The sequence below is a fragment of the Meleagris gallopavo genome, chromosome 12 (genome assembly GCF_905368555.1).
Source record: "Meleagris gallopavo chromosome 12, MGAL_WU_HG_1.1, whole genome shotgun sequence".
Classification (NCBI taxonomy): domain Eukaryota; kingdom Metazoa; phylum Chordata; class Aves; order Galliformes; family Phasianidae; genus Meleagris; species Meleagris gallopavo.
Genome location: NC_139415.1, coordinates 9,594,791 through 9,610,452, shown reverse-complemented (window position 1 = coordinate 9,610,452; position 15,662 = coordinate 9,594,791). Strand labels below are relative to the sequence as shown.

General features: G+C 38.5%; 1 protein-coding gene and 1 long non-coding RNA gene across 2 annotated transcripts in view; one reads left to right on the top strand and one right to left on the bottom strand.

Annotated features, from left to right (window-relative positions):
- Positions 1 to 15,662, top strand: part of FBN1 (fibrillin 1) — a 147,478-nt gene that overhangs the window by 124,968 nt on the left and 6,848 nt on the right. The window contains exons 46-63 of the mRNA XM_085233531.1: positions 719 to 844; positions 1,635 to 1,751; positions 2,145 to 2,273; positions 2,525 to 2,644; positions 3,095 to 3,220; positions 5,231 to 5,380; positions 6,745 to 6,810; positions 7,489 to 7,605; positions 7,933 to 8,052; positions 9,446 to 9,568; positions 9,989 to 10,120; positions 10,722 to 10,847; positions 11,493 to 11,699; positions 12,231 to 12,356; positions 12,565 to 12,687; positions 13,338 to 13,454; positions 13,867 to 13,995; positions 14,417 to 14,536. Of these exons, the coding sequence (XP_085089657.1) occupies positions 719 to 844; positions 1,635 to 1,751; positions 2,145 to 2,273; positions 2,525 to 2,644; positions 3,095 to 3,220; positions 5,231 to 5,380; positions 6,745 to 6,810; positions 7,489 to 7,605; positions 7,933 to 8,052; positions 9,446 to 9,568; positions 9,989 to 10,120; positions 10,722 to 10,847; positions 11,493 to 11,699; positions 12,231 to 12,356; positions 12,565 to 12,687; positions 13,338 to 13,454; positions 13,867 to 13,995; positions 14,417 to 14,536 (2,274 nt within the window). The remainder of the gene's footprint in view (positions 1 to 718; positions 845 to 1,634; positions 1,752 to 2,144; positions 2,274 to 2,524; positions 2,645 to 3,094; positions 3,221 to 5,230; positions 5,381 to 6,744; positions 6,811 to 7,488; positions 7,606 to 7,932; positions 8,053 to 9,445; positions 9,569 to 9,988; positions 10,121 to 10,721; positions 10,848 to 11,492; positions 11,700 to 12,230; positions 12,357 to 12,564; positions 12,688 to 13,337; positions 13,455 to 13,866; positions 13,996 to 14,416; positions 14,537 to 15,662) is intronic.
- On the bottom strand, positions 4,814 to 12,673 carry LOC109369618 (uncharacterized). The gene is made up of 3 exons (XR_002118906.3): positions 12,535 to 12,673; positions 10,233 to 10,409; positions 4,814 to 9,282 (listed from the first exon to the last, which is right to left on the bottom strand). It is a non-coding gene; the product is annotated as an uncharacterized LOC109369618 (long non-coding RNA).

Here is a 15,662-nt window from a genome sequence, read left to right as displayed (position 1 = left end):
TTTCCCATCTTTCCCTGCAGAATTATACAGATGAGTGCTTGCTTCTGTTGGCAAAACACTTTCTGGCTTCATACAGCAATAGTTCTTGTTGTTCGAACTTATCGTGCCCTATTTGTCTGACTTTCAGGATCATCACTTTGCATGCTACAACACACATGTGTATAAGTACTCATTTTGTCTTTGCAAAGACTGGCTAATATTTTAGTGCATCTTTACTTTCTGTAAGCTCACTTAGAAAAGATGGGGATTCATCTGCGTTTTGGTTTTATATTATTTCAGTAAGTCAATCAAGCATATGATCTAATATGGCTAAAAGCAAGTATCTGCTTTTGTGAGGATACAAACCATGATATATGTGAGGCTTTCTATTTGCTGCAAAGTCAGTGTAAAGCACTCAGAGATCTCCTGACACAATTTTGTGTCATTAGTCCTACTTTTTGAATCCACAGTGACGTCTTCTTTCAAGCAAAAATTTGTTTCATCAGTATTATTTTTACACTCAATTTTTTTCAGCTCCCCAAGTGTTGGAATATGTAATTTACAATCAAATAGCCCATTTGCAGAGATTTTCTTTAAAATGCTTTTGTTGTTAATAAATTGAAAATTCTCGTTTATATTACAGACATGCACTTATTTCTAACTCTCATGGTTGTTGCTACTACATCTTTCCAGCCTTGTAGTTCAGAGGTGTTAACTTTGTGTGTCACTTTGTTTTCAGATCGGAATGAATGTCAAGAAATTCCCAATATCTGCAGCCATGGGCAGTGCATTGACACTGTCGGAAGTTTTTACTGCATTTGTCACAATGGATTCAAGACCAACGATGACAGAACAATGTGTATAGGCAAGTATACCAAATTAAGTTGTACTTAATAACTATTTTAAAGGAAGTCTAATTTCCCTGCCATAAGGAGTGGCATTGCAAGAACTGATTGTGAACCATCAACCTCCAGGCAAAGATGCAAAACCACCATAGCTGACAACTGGAGATGATAGGAAGCTGATAATGAAGGAAGAATGTCTCAGTACTGTAGACAGTTTAAATATATATATCATGTTTAATAAACTGCTAATGCTTTCATTTTTTTTTCAGAAAAATAATTCTTTCTTCGGAGTTTTCTGAAACTTGTCTCATTCATTCCTTTAGGCAAGAAATCTAATAGATGAATTTTGCAATGCAACGATTGTATATAGCCTACTTGTTAACAGAGAAGTGCGGAATAGATTTCCTGCCAAAAAAGTGGTGTTTTCAGAAACAGAGACATCTTCATAAAGAAGGAAACTCTGTACTTAACCCATTCAAAGCTGTTAGTTTAGTGTCTGTTGTCTGTTGTCTGAGTAAGACAGGGAGATTTCAGAGTGTTTGTGACCAAAGATAGCTTAGAGATCTTTTGGGAAAGCTGAGACAGGAGCTACAGAAAGATATTACTGAATGCTTGATTATTTTTATAAATGTTACTGTCAAATATATAAACCTTTGTAAAATCTTCCTTTTGGAAGACAGGAAAATCTTTTTCACTTGTATTTGGTCTGTGTTGATTGTAGGTTACTTCTCTTGCCTGTGGGATAGCTGCAAGTCTTCCTTGCCCCATCAGAGATGACAATTCTTGCTGCTCTTTTTTTCTCCTTTGTAGATATTAATGAATGTGAGAGAGATGCCTGTGGCAATGGAACCTGTAGAAACACCATTGGCTCTTTCAACTGCCGCTGCAATTTGGGATTCATCCTCTCGCACAACAATGACTGCATAGGTAAGTAGTGCTGAGACCAGTTAAGTGTTTCTAAGACTTTTTGCTTCTAATGAAATTGACGTTAGTACCATCTTCTCTGCATTAAAGGATCATACTTGAATGGTCTGTGTTAATAAGAAAAAGAGCTATTTCTTCAGTTTGAGAAGACCTCTGATTATTTACTTCTCACTTTTCAGCAACCAGTTAAATGTTTCATGTAAAATATCCCATTGCTTTTTTAACTCTTGCTTTGAGAACTTTTTAAATTAGACCAGTAGCAGTACTTTTCTTTCACTTCCTTTTGAAACGGGATTATTGACGAATTATCAGTTATTGTGCTTACACAGTGGAAACAGAAATCTCAGCTATCCAATTTTTCTTGGTGCAGGTGTTTTTCAATGTTATTTTTTTTAGATGTGGACGAGTGTGCAAGTGGAAATGGGATGCTCTGCAGGAATGGTCAGTGTGTGAACACTATTGGATCCTTCCAGTGTCTGTGCAATGACGGCTATGAGGTGGCTCTGGATGGAAGGACTTGTGTTGGTGAGTGCCTTCTTTTAGGGAAGGAAAAAGGTGCAGTAGACCTTGAGTAGACAATGTTCAGTAAAACAGTGAAAGAGATCAGAGAACTGTCAAAAATGCTTTCATTGTACCTAGATGAGGTGGATGAGGACTCTTTGCTCCTGGAAGGTTCCACTGTTAGTTTGGTGGAATCAAAAGTGTAGCAACCTCAATGGCAAATTTATTGAGATAACTTATTTGAGATAATTGCTGTTGCTTTCCTTTTCTTTCAGATGTCAATGAGTGTGCACTGGAGCCTGGAAAATGCGCGCCAGGTACATGCCAGAACTTGGATGGGTCGTTCAGATGCATTTGTCCGCCTGGATATGTCCTGCAAAATGACAAATGTGAAGGTGTGTATAGATCAGTCCTTCTGTTCATTTCCTTACCTAGTCACAGTTGTTACCACTTTCCTCTGCATATAAACATGGATAATATTTATTTTTTGTGTGGCAATATGCAATTCTGAACTGTAGCCACTGATAAGTTACTTGCTTCTGATGAGGTCTGGTCAAGTTTTGTTTTGAATCACAACTACCTGATCAGATCCCAAGAGAAAAATCTGATCATGTACCAGATGTTGGTACATGGCTGGAGGTGTACCCACAGCATTAGGTTTTGAAAAACTAACCCTAGATTTTGTACCTGGATTTCTGTCTGTTCCCTCTTTCTGTCTGTCTTTTTGCTGACATCTGTATTTTCAGATGTTAGATATCAGCGATGATGTAAAGTTACATTTTATGTAGAACATCTGTCAGCATAGATATTTTTATTTCTCATCTCTGTAATTACTTTTCTTACAGACATTGATGAGTGCGTGGAACAGCCAGAAATTTGTGCCCTGGGCACATGCAGCAACACTCCAGGCAGTTTCAAATGCCTGTGTCCAGAAGGTTTTGTGTTGTCTTCCACAGGAAGGCGATGCCAAGGTAATCTCATCCTTATTTTTTGGCATTTCAGAATTTGTTTTCTGTTTCACAAAAGCCTTGTTAGCTGCCTGTTTCTAATATACTAAAGAAGCTCTGGACTTGAGCAGTATTTTTCACAAGAAAAACATGATAATTCTTTAGTTGTGGCCAGGTTTTGCCTTGCTCTAACATCTGATTGTCATTAAAGAGAACATTGCAATAAAAGGGGTGAAGATTATGTTAAGTGCACTAAGTGGGGAAATTACGTTGCTCCACAGCCCTTTATTGCACTCCTGGAAGAAATGTTGAGAGTACCTAAATTCTGTATAGACTGTGACACGTTTGACATGGTGATGAAGCATGAGCACCGGAGACTACTGCAGTGCAGTGCTACAGGCAGCATTTCCAGGAATAAGCCAGTTCTTAGCACTTACCAAATTCAACATAATACTTGTTAAACTGTTGCTTTCCACAAATGTGTGGGTGGAAAAAAGATTGATGGAAAACATTAGCAAACAGAATAGTGTGGACAATAAGCACCCATCTGCTTATAAAAGCAGAAGCTTTTTCAAGATATAAGGCTTCAAGATTACCACGTACGCTGTTCAGAGCCTAAACATGAGCACCAAAACAGAGGTTAAATGCTAAAAGCTGAACATCTAGCAATGAAAACCCACAGGTTGATTAATTGTGTGGATAAAGAAAAAGCACAGCCAATTAGGGAATGAGTTATTTTAAAGACTTAGGAAATGATTAAATAGATATATCGCATCATTAAATGTCCTATACACAGTGTGCACAGTGGTAACCACTGATGAGTAAGACCTTTATAAGGACCTCTGTAGTTAGGCTTGGCACAGTGTGGTGATACTTGTTGACACCGTAGTGAGTTCTTCACTTCACAGTGGGCTAAATGAAACTGTGGTTTTGTGTTTTTTTTTTTAAAAAAAAAAAGGAACCCAACCTGCAGTAAACGTTGATCCAAGCCTCCAAACCACCAAGGAGTTTGGCGCAGCTCGTTCCCTTAACTTTGAGAAAGTCGCACAGCTGCTTTAGCTGTGCTTCTGTAGCTTGTATGAGGTTTCTTTACCCTGAGGGTGTTGTTCTCTCCAGGTAAGGAGAAAACAAAAAAAACCCAAACAACCAAGAAACAAAATAATAATAAAAAATGCAGGTTAATCTTCTATGTAAAAAACAGACCACAGTTTCACATATAATATCAGAGGAAAATGCATGCTTGTATGTAAACAAGAACTATGTTTCTTCCCATCCTCCCCAGAAGAGGGTTTTGTTCTAATATCTTGGGCCAAACAAACTTTTATTTAAAACTTCCTGTTACTTTGCTTTTGTAAAGTCTGGACATTGCCCAGCACTGATGCAGTGGCCAGAAAACTGGATGAGCAGCTGCTTCCACAACTGGCCCATTGCTGTTCCTCTGCCAGCCCAGTGAGCTGCCAGCTCTCTGCCTGCTGGATGCTTGTGGTCTGTGATCTCAGCTCTATTCCAGCATCCTGGTTGCCCAGCTTGAGGGAGTGCCGCAAGGCCAGTTTTCTTTGTTGTGTGTGCCTCAGGAAAGAATGAAGAAGGAAAGTGCTGTTAAAAATTGCTCCTCAGTTTAACAGTAAGCAGCATTATCATTGCAAGTTTACTCAAATCTCTTGACTGAAGTGATTCTTACTAATAACAAAATGTAAATAAATCAGCATTCAGTTTTCACAAAGAGGAGTGAAGGTGGGAGAAGGGTACAGCCCTCACATTTCTGCTGGACAAAAAGAAAATCTTTTCCTTTTCCCTGACTGAGATAGGACACTCTATCCTGCAGCTTTCCTTTACTGGGTTAGAGTGCTTCTCCCTCTTCCAGTCTTCTCCAGTCAGAGGCAGTAATTGTCCTTGTTTGTCTCAGATGGAAGGTGGGTGTTCTGTTGGGGCCTGGAAGGTGGGCTTCATGTAATTTGCAATTTACACCTCTAATTGAAAACTGCATCAAAGTCACTCTAACTGCACATAACAACAACTTTTTTCTCTATGCAGATCTGAGAGTGAGTTACTGCTTTACCAAATTTGAAGATGGAAAATGTTCTGTGCCAAAGTCCCGAAACCACTCCAAACAAGAGTGTTGTTGTGCCCTAAAGGGACAGGGATGGGGAGATCCCTGTGAACTCTGCCCAGAGGAAGCAGACGGTGTGTTGTTGGTTTGGTAACCTTAGTGTTGTGATAATCTCTCAGAACTGAAAAAAGACTGGGCTTCTTATAAGAAAGAATTAGGAACAATAGTTTTTCATAGCTGTTTAGCCCTAACAATTGTCTTTGCTCTCTTTAAGGTAGATGGTTTTGTAGTCTCATAAAGCATCTCTCAACTGCACTCAGTGTTTGCTTACAGGTTTATTAATATGATCAGGAGGTGAATGTTTCGCTGTGGAAGTGTCACATACTGCAGTAGGAAGGTAATAGGTTCTATGAGGAAACACCTGCAAGATTCAAGTAGAGTTAGTCCAAGTATAGGAAGAGATGCCATAAAAATAAAATCCAAGTGTGTGTTTTATTTTACAAACAATAGAACTAGATCTACACCTTAATCACTTTGTTGCATTTTGTGACTAAGATTTATTACTTTTTTAAAAAATCTGACTTGCAGTCTTTTCAATGCAAATGGCTTGAGGAAATAACAGAGAATTACAAAACAGAGGCCTTTATGAGGGAAAGCCTCCATGGACTGTTACTAAAGAAATACTTTCCTTTGTTAGTATCCTCTGTAAGACTGCAACTAAGCATCAAACAAGTCAACAGGCCTTTGTACCATCGTAGTGCAATTTGCTGAACACACTTTAATTCATACTGACAGATGTGGTTAACAATATTACTGGTTTCAGCAATACATTAATACAGCTCATTTCACTAATATGTCATGTAGATGTTTTGCAGACAATCCACACAAAAACAAGGGGAGAAAAGAGAAATCAGATGTGCCAGCTGCAATATTCCTTCTGGGCATATTGCCTGTGTGAGTCATTCAGTTGCGCTTGGAGCATTTGAACCAATCAGCTGGAAAACTGTAACACATATCACAGCATTTTGTGGATTTAAAAACAGAATGGCAACTTCAATCTAAGCTGAACCCCAAAATTATACTCTCATCCTACCTGTATTGAAGTTATTTCAAATAACTAATGACTACAGATGAGATTGTATTTTCTTCAGAAAATCTAAGAGCTCTTTAATTTACAGTAGAAAAGAATGCAGTCACTGGTACTGATACTTTTAAGATGGAAATTTTATATTTGTTTGATCCTTGAAGCAAGTTACACAATGCTCATTGTTCAGAGTTTTACATTTGCACACAGAGGATATCAGCTGAAAAGTACAGTTACTACATGTCTGTAAGACCAAAGTAAATTTCTGTACTTTATGTACTATATTTCTGGATCTGAACATGTGGAGGATGAATTGCTATCTGATTGCAAAGTTCATGGATAATGCTCACCTCCACAACAAACAGAATTTTACTTATGCTTTGAACTTTTTTTTTTTTTTTTTTTTTTAAACAGAGGCATTCAGACAAATTTGTCCATTTGGAATTGGCATCCTTGTTGGACCTGGTGATGCAAGACTGGGTAAGTGCATGAACTACACAATTGCCAATGCTGTTGTTGCACCATTTTTTTATCTGTAGACCATTGTGCCTTTCAACTGAGAATCAGTATTTTCAAAAGACATAACTTTTGGAAACCTCTTTTTTTTTCAATTATTTAAACCAATTTTAAAAATAAATTTCAATGTCTCATATGTCAGAAATTAATTTAGCATTTTTAATTTAAGCTTCTCAGACTTGCTAGGAAACTTGTGTAGGATCCAGAGCATGGATCACAGTGTACACGGTTTTCCTTGTGAAATTTATGTAACCTGTTTCCAAGCTCCAAAAGTGCAAACCACAGTTTGCCAAATCCCTTCAGTACATTCTGCTCTCACCCAAGACAGATATCATTTCAGCTTCACTGGCTTAATCAAGAAGCACTAAATGGCTGCTATTTTTCTTATTTGCCTCTCTCCTTGTGGCATCACTCAGACAGATTTCTATATGACATTTAAATTCAATTTCTTTTTTTGAGTTCTGAAAGCTTGCCTGTAAGCCAAATTTTGTGCCCACAACCTAATCTATCAAACTCAAATAATAGCATTTTTGTTGTGTGATTAAGAATGTTTCTTGCTAGGGCAACACTTGTGCTTTGAGAGAAGTCTAAAACCACATGAAATAATTTACACTTAATGTATTGTTTGTATTTCTTGTTCAGATGTGGATGAGTGCCTTGATCCAGATAACTGTAAATTTGGCCAGTGTATCAACACAGATGGATCTTTCCGCTGTGAATGTCCATATGGTTACATCCTACAAGAAACTCAATGTGTGGGTAGGTATAGCTGCTTTGTCTTCCATTTTAAAAGAACTCCTGAATTGCTAAGTATGACATTAAGGACGTTATGGAGATACATTATTCTAACATAGAGTCTCCATCCATGACAGTGATCAAACCTGACTAGTCAGAGCTTGAGCAACCTGTTCTAGGTCAGTCTTCTTTTGGCTGGGAACTTGCCCAAGAAAACCTCCAGTGGTCTCAAGTGACTATAATTCGGTAGCTTAAATGAGTTCTTGTGTTTTGTTGTTGTTGCTTACTAGAGTTTTGTACCTTTTAGTTGAGAATAACTGTGTAGTTTTGCCTTGATTTATTTGCTTGCAGATACAGATGAATGTGCTGTTGGAAATCCATGTGGAAATGGAACTTGCAGGAATGTGGTGGGAGGTTTTGAATGTACCTGTGTTGATGGGTTTGAACCTGGACCAATGATGACCTGTGAAGGTGAGACTCCCATGTGTTAAGGACAGCCACTGCAGTTGTGTGCTGAAAAAGCTTCCTCATTTCAGAAAACAATCAAGGAGAGAAAAGCAGCTTAAAAAGTTGTGGAGGATTTCTGAAATGCTAAGCAAAGGTGAAAGTAGAAAACTACTTGACTAGGACTACTTGAGTTTGTTAGGAAAGAAACAGAAGAAACAGACACCGTTAGCTCAGTACTATAAAATTACTGTGGTACTCCTATGCTGAATATTTTTCATGCTTCGGTCTCTTATTTCAGAAATTAGAAAGTGAAAGCGTACAAAGAAGGGAGCAATAAGGAAGATCAGAGTTGTAGAAGGAGCACACAGAAAATTAATCAGAATCTTTCAGTGTGGTAAATGTGGTTGAAGAGATATATGATTTAAATTTATAAAGCCACAAGTGGTAAGGGTACCAGAACTAGAGGGAACATGTTAGACAAACCAAAGCAAACATTTTTATATGTATAGTGCTTACTTAAGTAGTGAAACTCTTTGCTGCAGAACATTAGAGAGGCCACAAATATAAATTGATCCAGAAGGAGTTTGCACAAATTTGTGTGGGAATCCATCAGTGGAAATTAAGCTTGATAGTTTGGATGTGGCTTTTGGCTATGGGAGTCCTTAAACTGAGAGGCTGTATCAGGGGAAAGATCTCTGCATACATGGTGCATTTTTTTAAATACTTTTCCCCTTAAGTTATAGCCAGAGAGAGGAGAATGTCCTAGGACATTCTGACACTCTTATCTGACCTGACACAGCTGTTCTTCAATTATCTGCCACAGTCTAGTTTGCAAAGCCATACAAACGAATGGTTCTATTTTTGCATCAACTCACATTAGTTTTATATACAGTTAGAGCTTCGTTTACTTCCCTGTGGAATTTGGTCAAAAGCTCAAATTGCAGAGGAGTTAGTAGAGTGTAAACATCATTATGTGACAGTAATTATTCAAGTAGCCCAGAGTGTATGTAAATGCACTTTCTAGTAAGAGCAATGTTTTAAGGAATTCAGTGTATGAAGAAGCTGAATTAGTGAATCTAGAATTTAAAAATAAATAAATAATAAAAATTGAGCCTAGAAGAGAAAAAGATACAGTTTTAACTTACAGCATTTTGGCAACATTGATCTGGAAATCATTTGCGTGGCTGTTTGTCTTTGGAGATATTGAGACTTCAGGTAGCTGTGCCAACATGCTGGCATGTCTGATGCCTTTTCCTATGCAGAAATCCATAACAAGTAGAAATGTGAGTCCTCAACATTTAGAATTTAGCCCGTGTTAAACTGGGATCTTTGGCTGTAACTAAAACCTGCGTGTTCAAGTCTGCTGCATTTTGCAAAAGCATGTTTCACTTCATATGGTTTTGCACTCTGAATCCAGATGTCAACGAGTGCATTCAGAACCCTCTGCTCTGCGCTTTCCGCTGTGTGAACACTTTCGGATCCTATGAGTGCAAGTGCCCTGCAGGGTATGTTCTGCGAGAGGACCGGAGAATGTGCAGAGGTAAAACTCCTACCAGACTCTCACAGCTGTGAGCTAATGATTTCAAGTTCCTGCAGGGGTAGGGCTCTGACTCACTGCAGTAATGGGACAGAGTTTTAATCCCAGGAGGTAATGGAGTCGGAAAGAATTTGGGACGAAATTCTATGGTTTGCATGACACAGTTGATTGTATTATGTATTATGATTGTATTACTGCCCTGCCTGTAAACCTAGACATCTGCATAAGTGAGGTCGTATCAGATGATATGGAGTTTCTTGCTCTGATGAACAGGGCACTTGGGAGAAATGAATTTGCTCTAGACTGGTATATCTGGTAGAAAGTGCTAAATTTGATTGGATTAAAATTCCAAAGTCAGAATTTCTTATTATGAATTTCCAACAGCATCTCTCCATATAATGAAGTTTAAACCTTGTGTTTTAGATCAGAATGAGTGTGAAGAAGGCAGTCACGATTGTGACTCAAAACAAATGGAGTGCAAAAACCTAATAGGCACCTATATGTGCATCTGTGGACCAGGTTACCAACGCAGGCCAGATGGAGAAGGTTGTATAGGTAAGTGGCACTGAAGTACTGAAGCTTTTGAAACACACAGTCTCTCAGTAGAGCTGAAAGTTTTGGATTTAGAAAAACATTAAAGAACTCAGGGGAAGAATTATGCGCCTACCTGCATACTGGATCATCAGTGCTATTCATACATCGTTTTGCTGTACAGGTGTTCACACATCTGGGCAGTAAGTAGAAAATCTGGATGTGGCTGTCTGTACAACTAGCTTGCACTGCTGTTGATGAATTGCTCATGGTGAGCAGATAATCGGGCTCACTGTTGTGAGCTTGTTGATCTCTGTTAAAAAGAGGGTAGATCTGAATTGTTGTAAAACTTTGGATGACATTAAGAAGTGCAGCTATAACTATGAACAATTTTGAAAACCATTGAGGAATATGTTGAAGAGATAACTTAGAAACAACATCTATAAAGTGAGCTGGACTGCCATTTTTCCTCTGAAAATTGAATAGAATTTTTATAACAAAAATAAATAGTATATATGCTAGTTTTACAAGATAGTGTTCACCTTAAAACTTCATAAAAACCTCTTTAGTCTGCTTTAATACAATAATGACTTGATTTTTCCCATATCATTTAAAAAAAAAACAGATGAGAATGAATGTCAGACCAAGCCTGGACTCTGTGAGAATGGTCGGTGTGTAAACACAGTGGGAAGTTACAGATGTGAATGCAATGAGGGATTCACAGTCAGTGACACTCAGAACGAATGCCTTGGTAAGTCCAACAGTAACACCCTAATGAAATCACTTTGGTAACAGGAATTCTGTTTTCTGCGAGTCACGCTAGCTGGGTTGTTTTGGCAGTCAGATGTGACTCTTGTTTTAGGCTGCTTTACAACTTAGTGAGTTGTCTCATTCTGCAGAAGTACTCAAGCTTTAACTTAGAAATGTAATAGTGAATAAACATAGTTTTGAATTTACATTCCTGCAAGAAGGAGCCTTTTTAAGTAGGTGTCCTCCTGCAATTTCAGTCCTCCTGTGCTAACTGTATGCCTGCTTTGATCAGTCACGTTGGGTTGGCTAGCTGTGCAAGCTGACAGTGGGGTGGTATCAGCCAGCCTGGAATTGCTCTGCCTTTTCTCTGGGTCTGGTTTTCAGCCAACCTTTCTTGTCTGGAAATGTGTCTTTTTATAAGCATAATGTAACTTGTGTTCCACCTTTACTAAATTTCCTGTCTTCTTTGTTTCCCTTAGACGTTGTGCTCTCTTTCTTTCTGCTGGTAGTCTTTCACTCTCAGTTGCACAATCCCAGGGTGAAGTATGCCCTTTCTTTTATATTTCTGACTAAATTCCTAATATCTCATGACCTTCTGGAGGTCATTGCCATTAGGATTCTCTGTAATGCATAATTTGTCTTCCAGACAACAGGGAAGGCTACTGCTTCACTGAAGTCTTACAAAGTATGTGTCAGATTGGATCAAGCAACAGGAACTCTGTCACCAAGTCTGAATGCTGCTGTGATGGTGGCCGAGGCTGGGGGCCAAACTGCGAGGTCTGCCCCTTCCCAGGCACTGTGGCCTTTAAGAAGCTTTGTCCTCATGGTCGGGGATACATGTCCAATGGAGCAGGTACTGACTTACCTAGAAAACACCACCTTAGATAATTTAAATTTTTTGGATATCAGTCCAAACTCTTAAGGTTTTCATGTGGAAAGAACACAGTCACTTGGGAGGAGGAAAAGCCAAAGGCCTTTGATGAGAAGGCATCCATCCCTGCTTGGCAGATATTTATTTGGCATGCTGGCTGATTGATTCCCACACTCTCAGGTGGGAATTCACATTCTCGCATTTGACTTGTGGGTACACATCAAGAGCTATTTGTGTACATGAGAGCAAAGTGATGTTTGATTCATGGAGGTTAATATATGATGAGTTCCACTTGTTTGCTTACACATACAATGTATTGCATTTGAAATTTAGATTAATGCTCCATTTCGTATTTTTCCACTTAGTATTTCTCCCTAATCTGTTCAGTGTTTTGTTATATAGTTTTTTAATTTCAGTAGGGTTTTTAATGTCAGATCACAAGAACCTTCTGTAACTTTATAAAATTAGCTCTTTATGATGTTCTCTTGTGAACTAACCTTCATTTAACTGCAGATATTGATGAGTGCAAGGTTATCCATGATGTCTGCCGTAATGGGGAATGCATCAATGAAAGGGGATCTTACCGTTGTCTCTGCAACCTTGGCTATACTACAGATATAACTGGCACTCTTTGCATAGGTAGGTTTTTCATTATGTTCTATGAACATGAAGTTTATTATGCTGCATGTACATAAAGCTTCTTACTAAGAGATGGCTTGTGGAAAGAAATACAAAAACTTTGAAAAATGAGGAAAAAAATGTCCTTCATTAAGAGGTTTTGAGCATTTTAAAAAACATCACAAATGCTGGTTGTTACCTGATTGTTATCTGATTTTTCTTATTTTAGATCTGAATGAATGCAATGAGTCCCCCAAACCTTGCAATTTCATCTGCAAAAACACAGAGGGGAGCTTCCAGTGTTCATGTCCGAAAGGGTACATCCTTCAAGAAGATGGGAGAAGCTGCAAAGGTAACAAACAAACAATAAATTGCAGAAAGTTAATGTTTCATGGGCAAATACTAATCCAGGAACATTTAAATAAGGTAAATCTTTACAAATGCTAGTTATAATAATTTTAATAGTCTTCAGCTCAAAGATGAACATTGTTTTCAGTGCATTGTCCAGCATCAACAGAGTTTTAACCTGCCTCCTCTGCATTATGCTGAATAAAGGACAACACTGCAGGAGAGACTTTGAAACATTCATTATGTTTTCACTTGTTTCTGTATCTTGTTACCAGAGCTCTGACTGAAACTACAGAAGCTTGAGCAGTGATTCTAAATTTGGCATTCTTCAATACAATACCATTTTGCAATCTGCCACTGCTTCTCACATTGATTGACTACAGCTAGAGCAGGCATTATAGTATAATAGCATCTTACAGACAGGTGAGAGTGGTGTCTGTAATCCTGCATTAGCACAGACACTACTATAGCTCTGAAGTCCCATTCGTAATGTGAGGGGCTCCATGTTCAAGGAAATGGATGCCAGTGGGGAAATGAGATTTAGATTCAAATACCTTTATCTGATACATTATTTATTTGCAGTCACTTCTAAGTCCAGCTGAACTGTCAGATCCTCCCAAGGAAACAAATGAAAAATGTTTGCTTGTTTTTCAGATCTTGATGAATGTGCAACAAAGCAGCACAACTGCCAGTTCCTTTGTGTCAACACTATTGGGGGTTTTACTTGTAAATGTCCTCCTGGATTCACTCAGCACCATACAGCCTGCATTGGTAAGTGATGTGAGAAACACAAAGGAAACAGAAGCACCTTAGGTCTGTGGAAATGTCAAATGAAACTACTTCCAGCAAAACACGCTTTCTGATCTGCATGTTGGGTCTTTCTGCTAATGATCCTCTATTATTGGTGTGAAGATGTGGTTGTCTGAAGACTGGAATATCAAACTACACGTTGTTGGTGAAAAAAAAGGAAGCATTTCCCTTCCCATAGCTGTTCTTAATTTTTTTGAAATTAAAATTGTCAGCTCTTCTGTAGTAAAAAGTGAGAAATGGAGTGGGCAGTAAGACACCTATGTTGCTAGTGTTTCTTTACTGCTTGTCACAAATTTTTCATTGTCAGCATTGCTAAATCATCATCTTTACTATGAAGAATAAAAAGTAACACTCAGACTTTGGTTTCCTTCAGATAATAATGAATGTGCTACTGAAATTAATTTATGTGGGGCAAAAGGTATTTGCCAGAACACTCCAGGAAGTTTTGTGTGTGAATGTCAGCGTGGCTTCTCACTCGACCAGACTGGACTTAGCTGTGAAGGTAGGTGCAGCACAGAGCATTTAATTTCATCTCATCTTGCTACATCTTTTCTCATCCTGCTGTTAGTTATCTTGGGATTGCTGGGTTTGATGCTTAGGTAAAAGCAAGGAATTCTTTGCTTTGGAGATTGGATCCTTTGGAAAGCCTTTTTTGGCTTTCTGCTCTCTGCTCCACAGCAGAATGCAGTAGCTATGGATTCTGTGGGTGGATTTGAGCCTTTGGTGGTTTTCTGCTGTAAGTTCTTGCTGTAGAACCACAACTTCAAGCCCGAAAGGCCTGAAGTGGTCTCCCACTGCTGGTCAGGGTTTTGGAATATCCTGCTTTATCCCTGTACGTATGAATGATTACTTGTAACACAGTTTTCAAATTAGTACAATTTGAGCCTCTCTCCCGGAATTCAGAGTGTATCTTACCTTTTTAGATGTTGATGAATGTGATGGAAACCATCGGTGTCAGCATGGCTGCCAAAACATAATCGGAGGATACAGGTGTAGCTGCCCACAAGGATATCTTCAGCATTACCAGTGGAACCAATGTGTTGGCAAGTCATTTTTTATAGTTTATGTATGGAAATGCATGCAGCAACAAGTCAAGGGCAATGGTTCAGTTTGCCGTATATTTTTTTCTGATTATAATTTACTACATTCAATGGAGTTACATTTCAAGTGAGTTGTCCTGTGAAAGGCAGTTGGTTTGAAACAGCCAGTAGCTCATATCCTGGCTCGATAAGGTAAGTACAAACAAGGTGAGCTTTGAGGATGCAAGATGTTGTATTGATTTTGAGGAAAAGTGCATTACTCACATGTATCTTGTGATGTGAACAAAGGACGTCTTCTCAGCCATGCAGCAGTCTCCAATCTGAGTTTTTCGTTGGTTAAACCTGACAGATTCAAAACTAAAAATTCAGGTTGTTACATTGTAAAATTAAACTTCTGGAGTAAATCATTTTAAATTCTATTAAAATCCTACTCAATCTGTGCTTTTATCATTTGTTACAACACCTACAGTAAGCTTGCTGTGTGTAAGCTTTTACAGAATCAGTCATTTCTCATAACTGACTAAAGCTGCTGCCATCTGTCTAAAGATGATTCCTTGCAGCTTTGGGATAGACTTTAGTAACAAGTGCTCGCTGCTTACCTTTGGTTATAAGCAACAAAAGCTAGTGCTTTATATTTATTTTAAGAAGTAAACAGATTGGAAAATTAAAATACATATTTCTTCCTTGTCTAAAATTTGGTTATCTGAGCCCTGTTAGATGAGGCTGCATGTGCAAAGGCTGCATTGCTGTGGGGTATGACTTGAGCAGATAGAACTGGGTCCTCTGCAGGAGTCATGAGAAATGTCTCAGTATCTCCCCATAGCATGTAGCATGTTCAAACAGAAGAAGCACTTCAATAAATTTTCCTCTAGTGACAGCTTTGTGCAGATTCAGTTATGTCTAATGGGCTTCACATGAGTTAGTCTTGTGTAGATAGTGGAGATGTGTTTGATTGCTTCTTTGAGAACAAAGAGCTTCGTATCTCTTTGTTTAGCTTTCTTTGCTTTCAGAAACATAAAAATGCCTTAGCTTGTTAGCACTGTGGTGCTCTGGGGAGATCTCTGTTTTTCATCGTGCTTACCAAATTTCCTGACGTTTTATGCAGTCCTTGCTGTGCAATTTGCTCGCT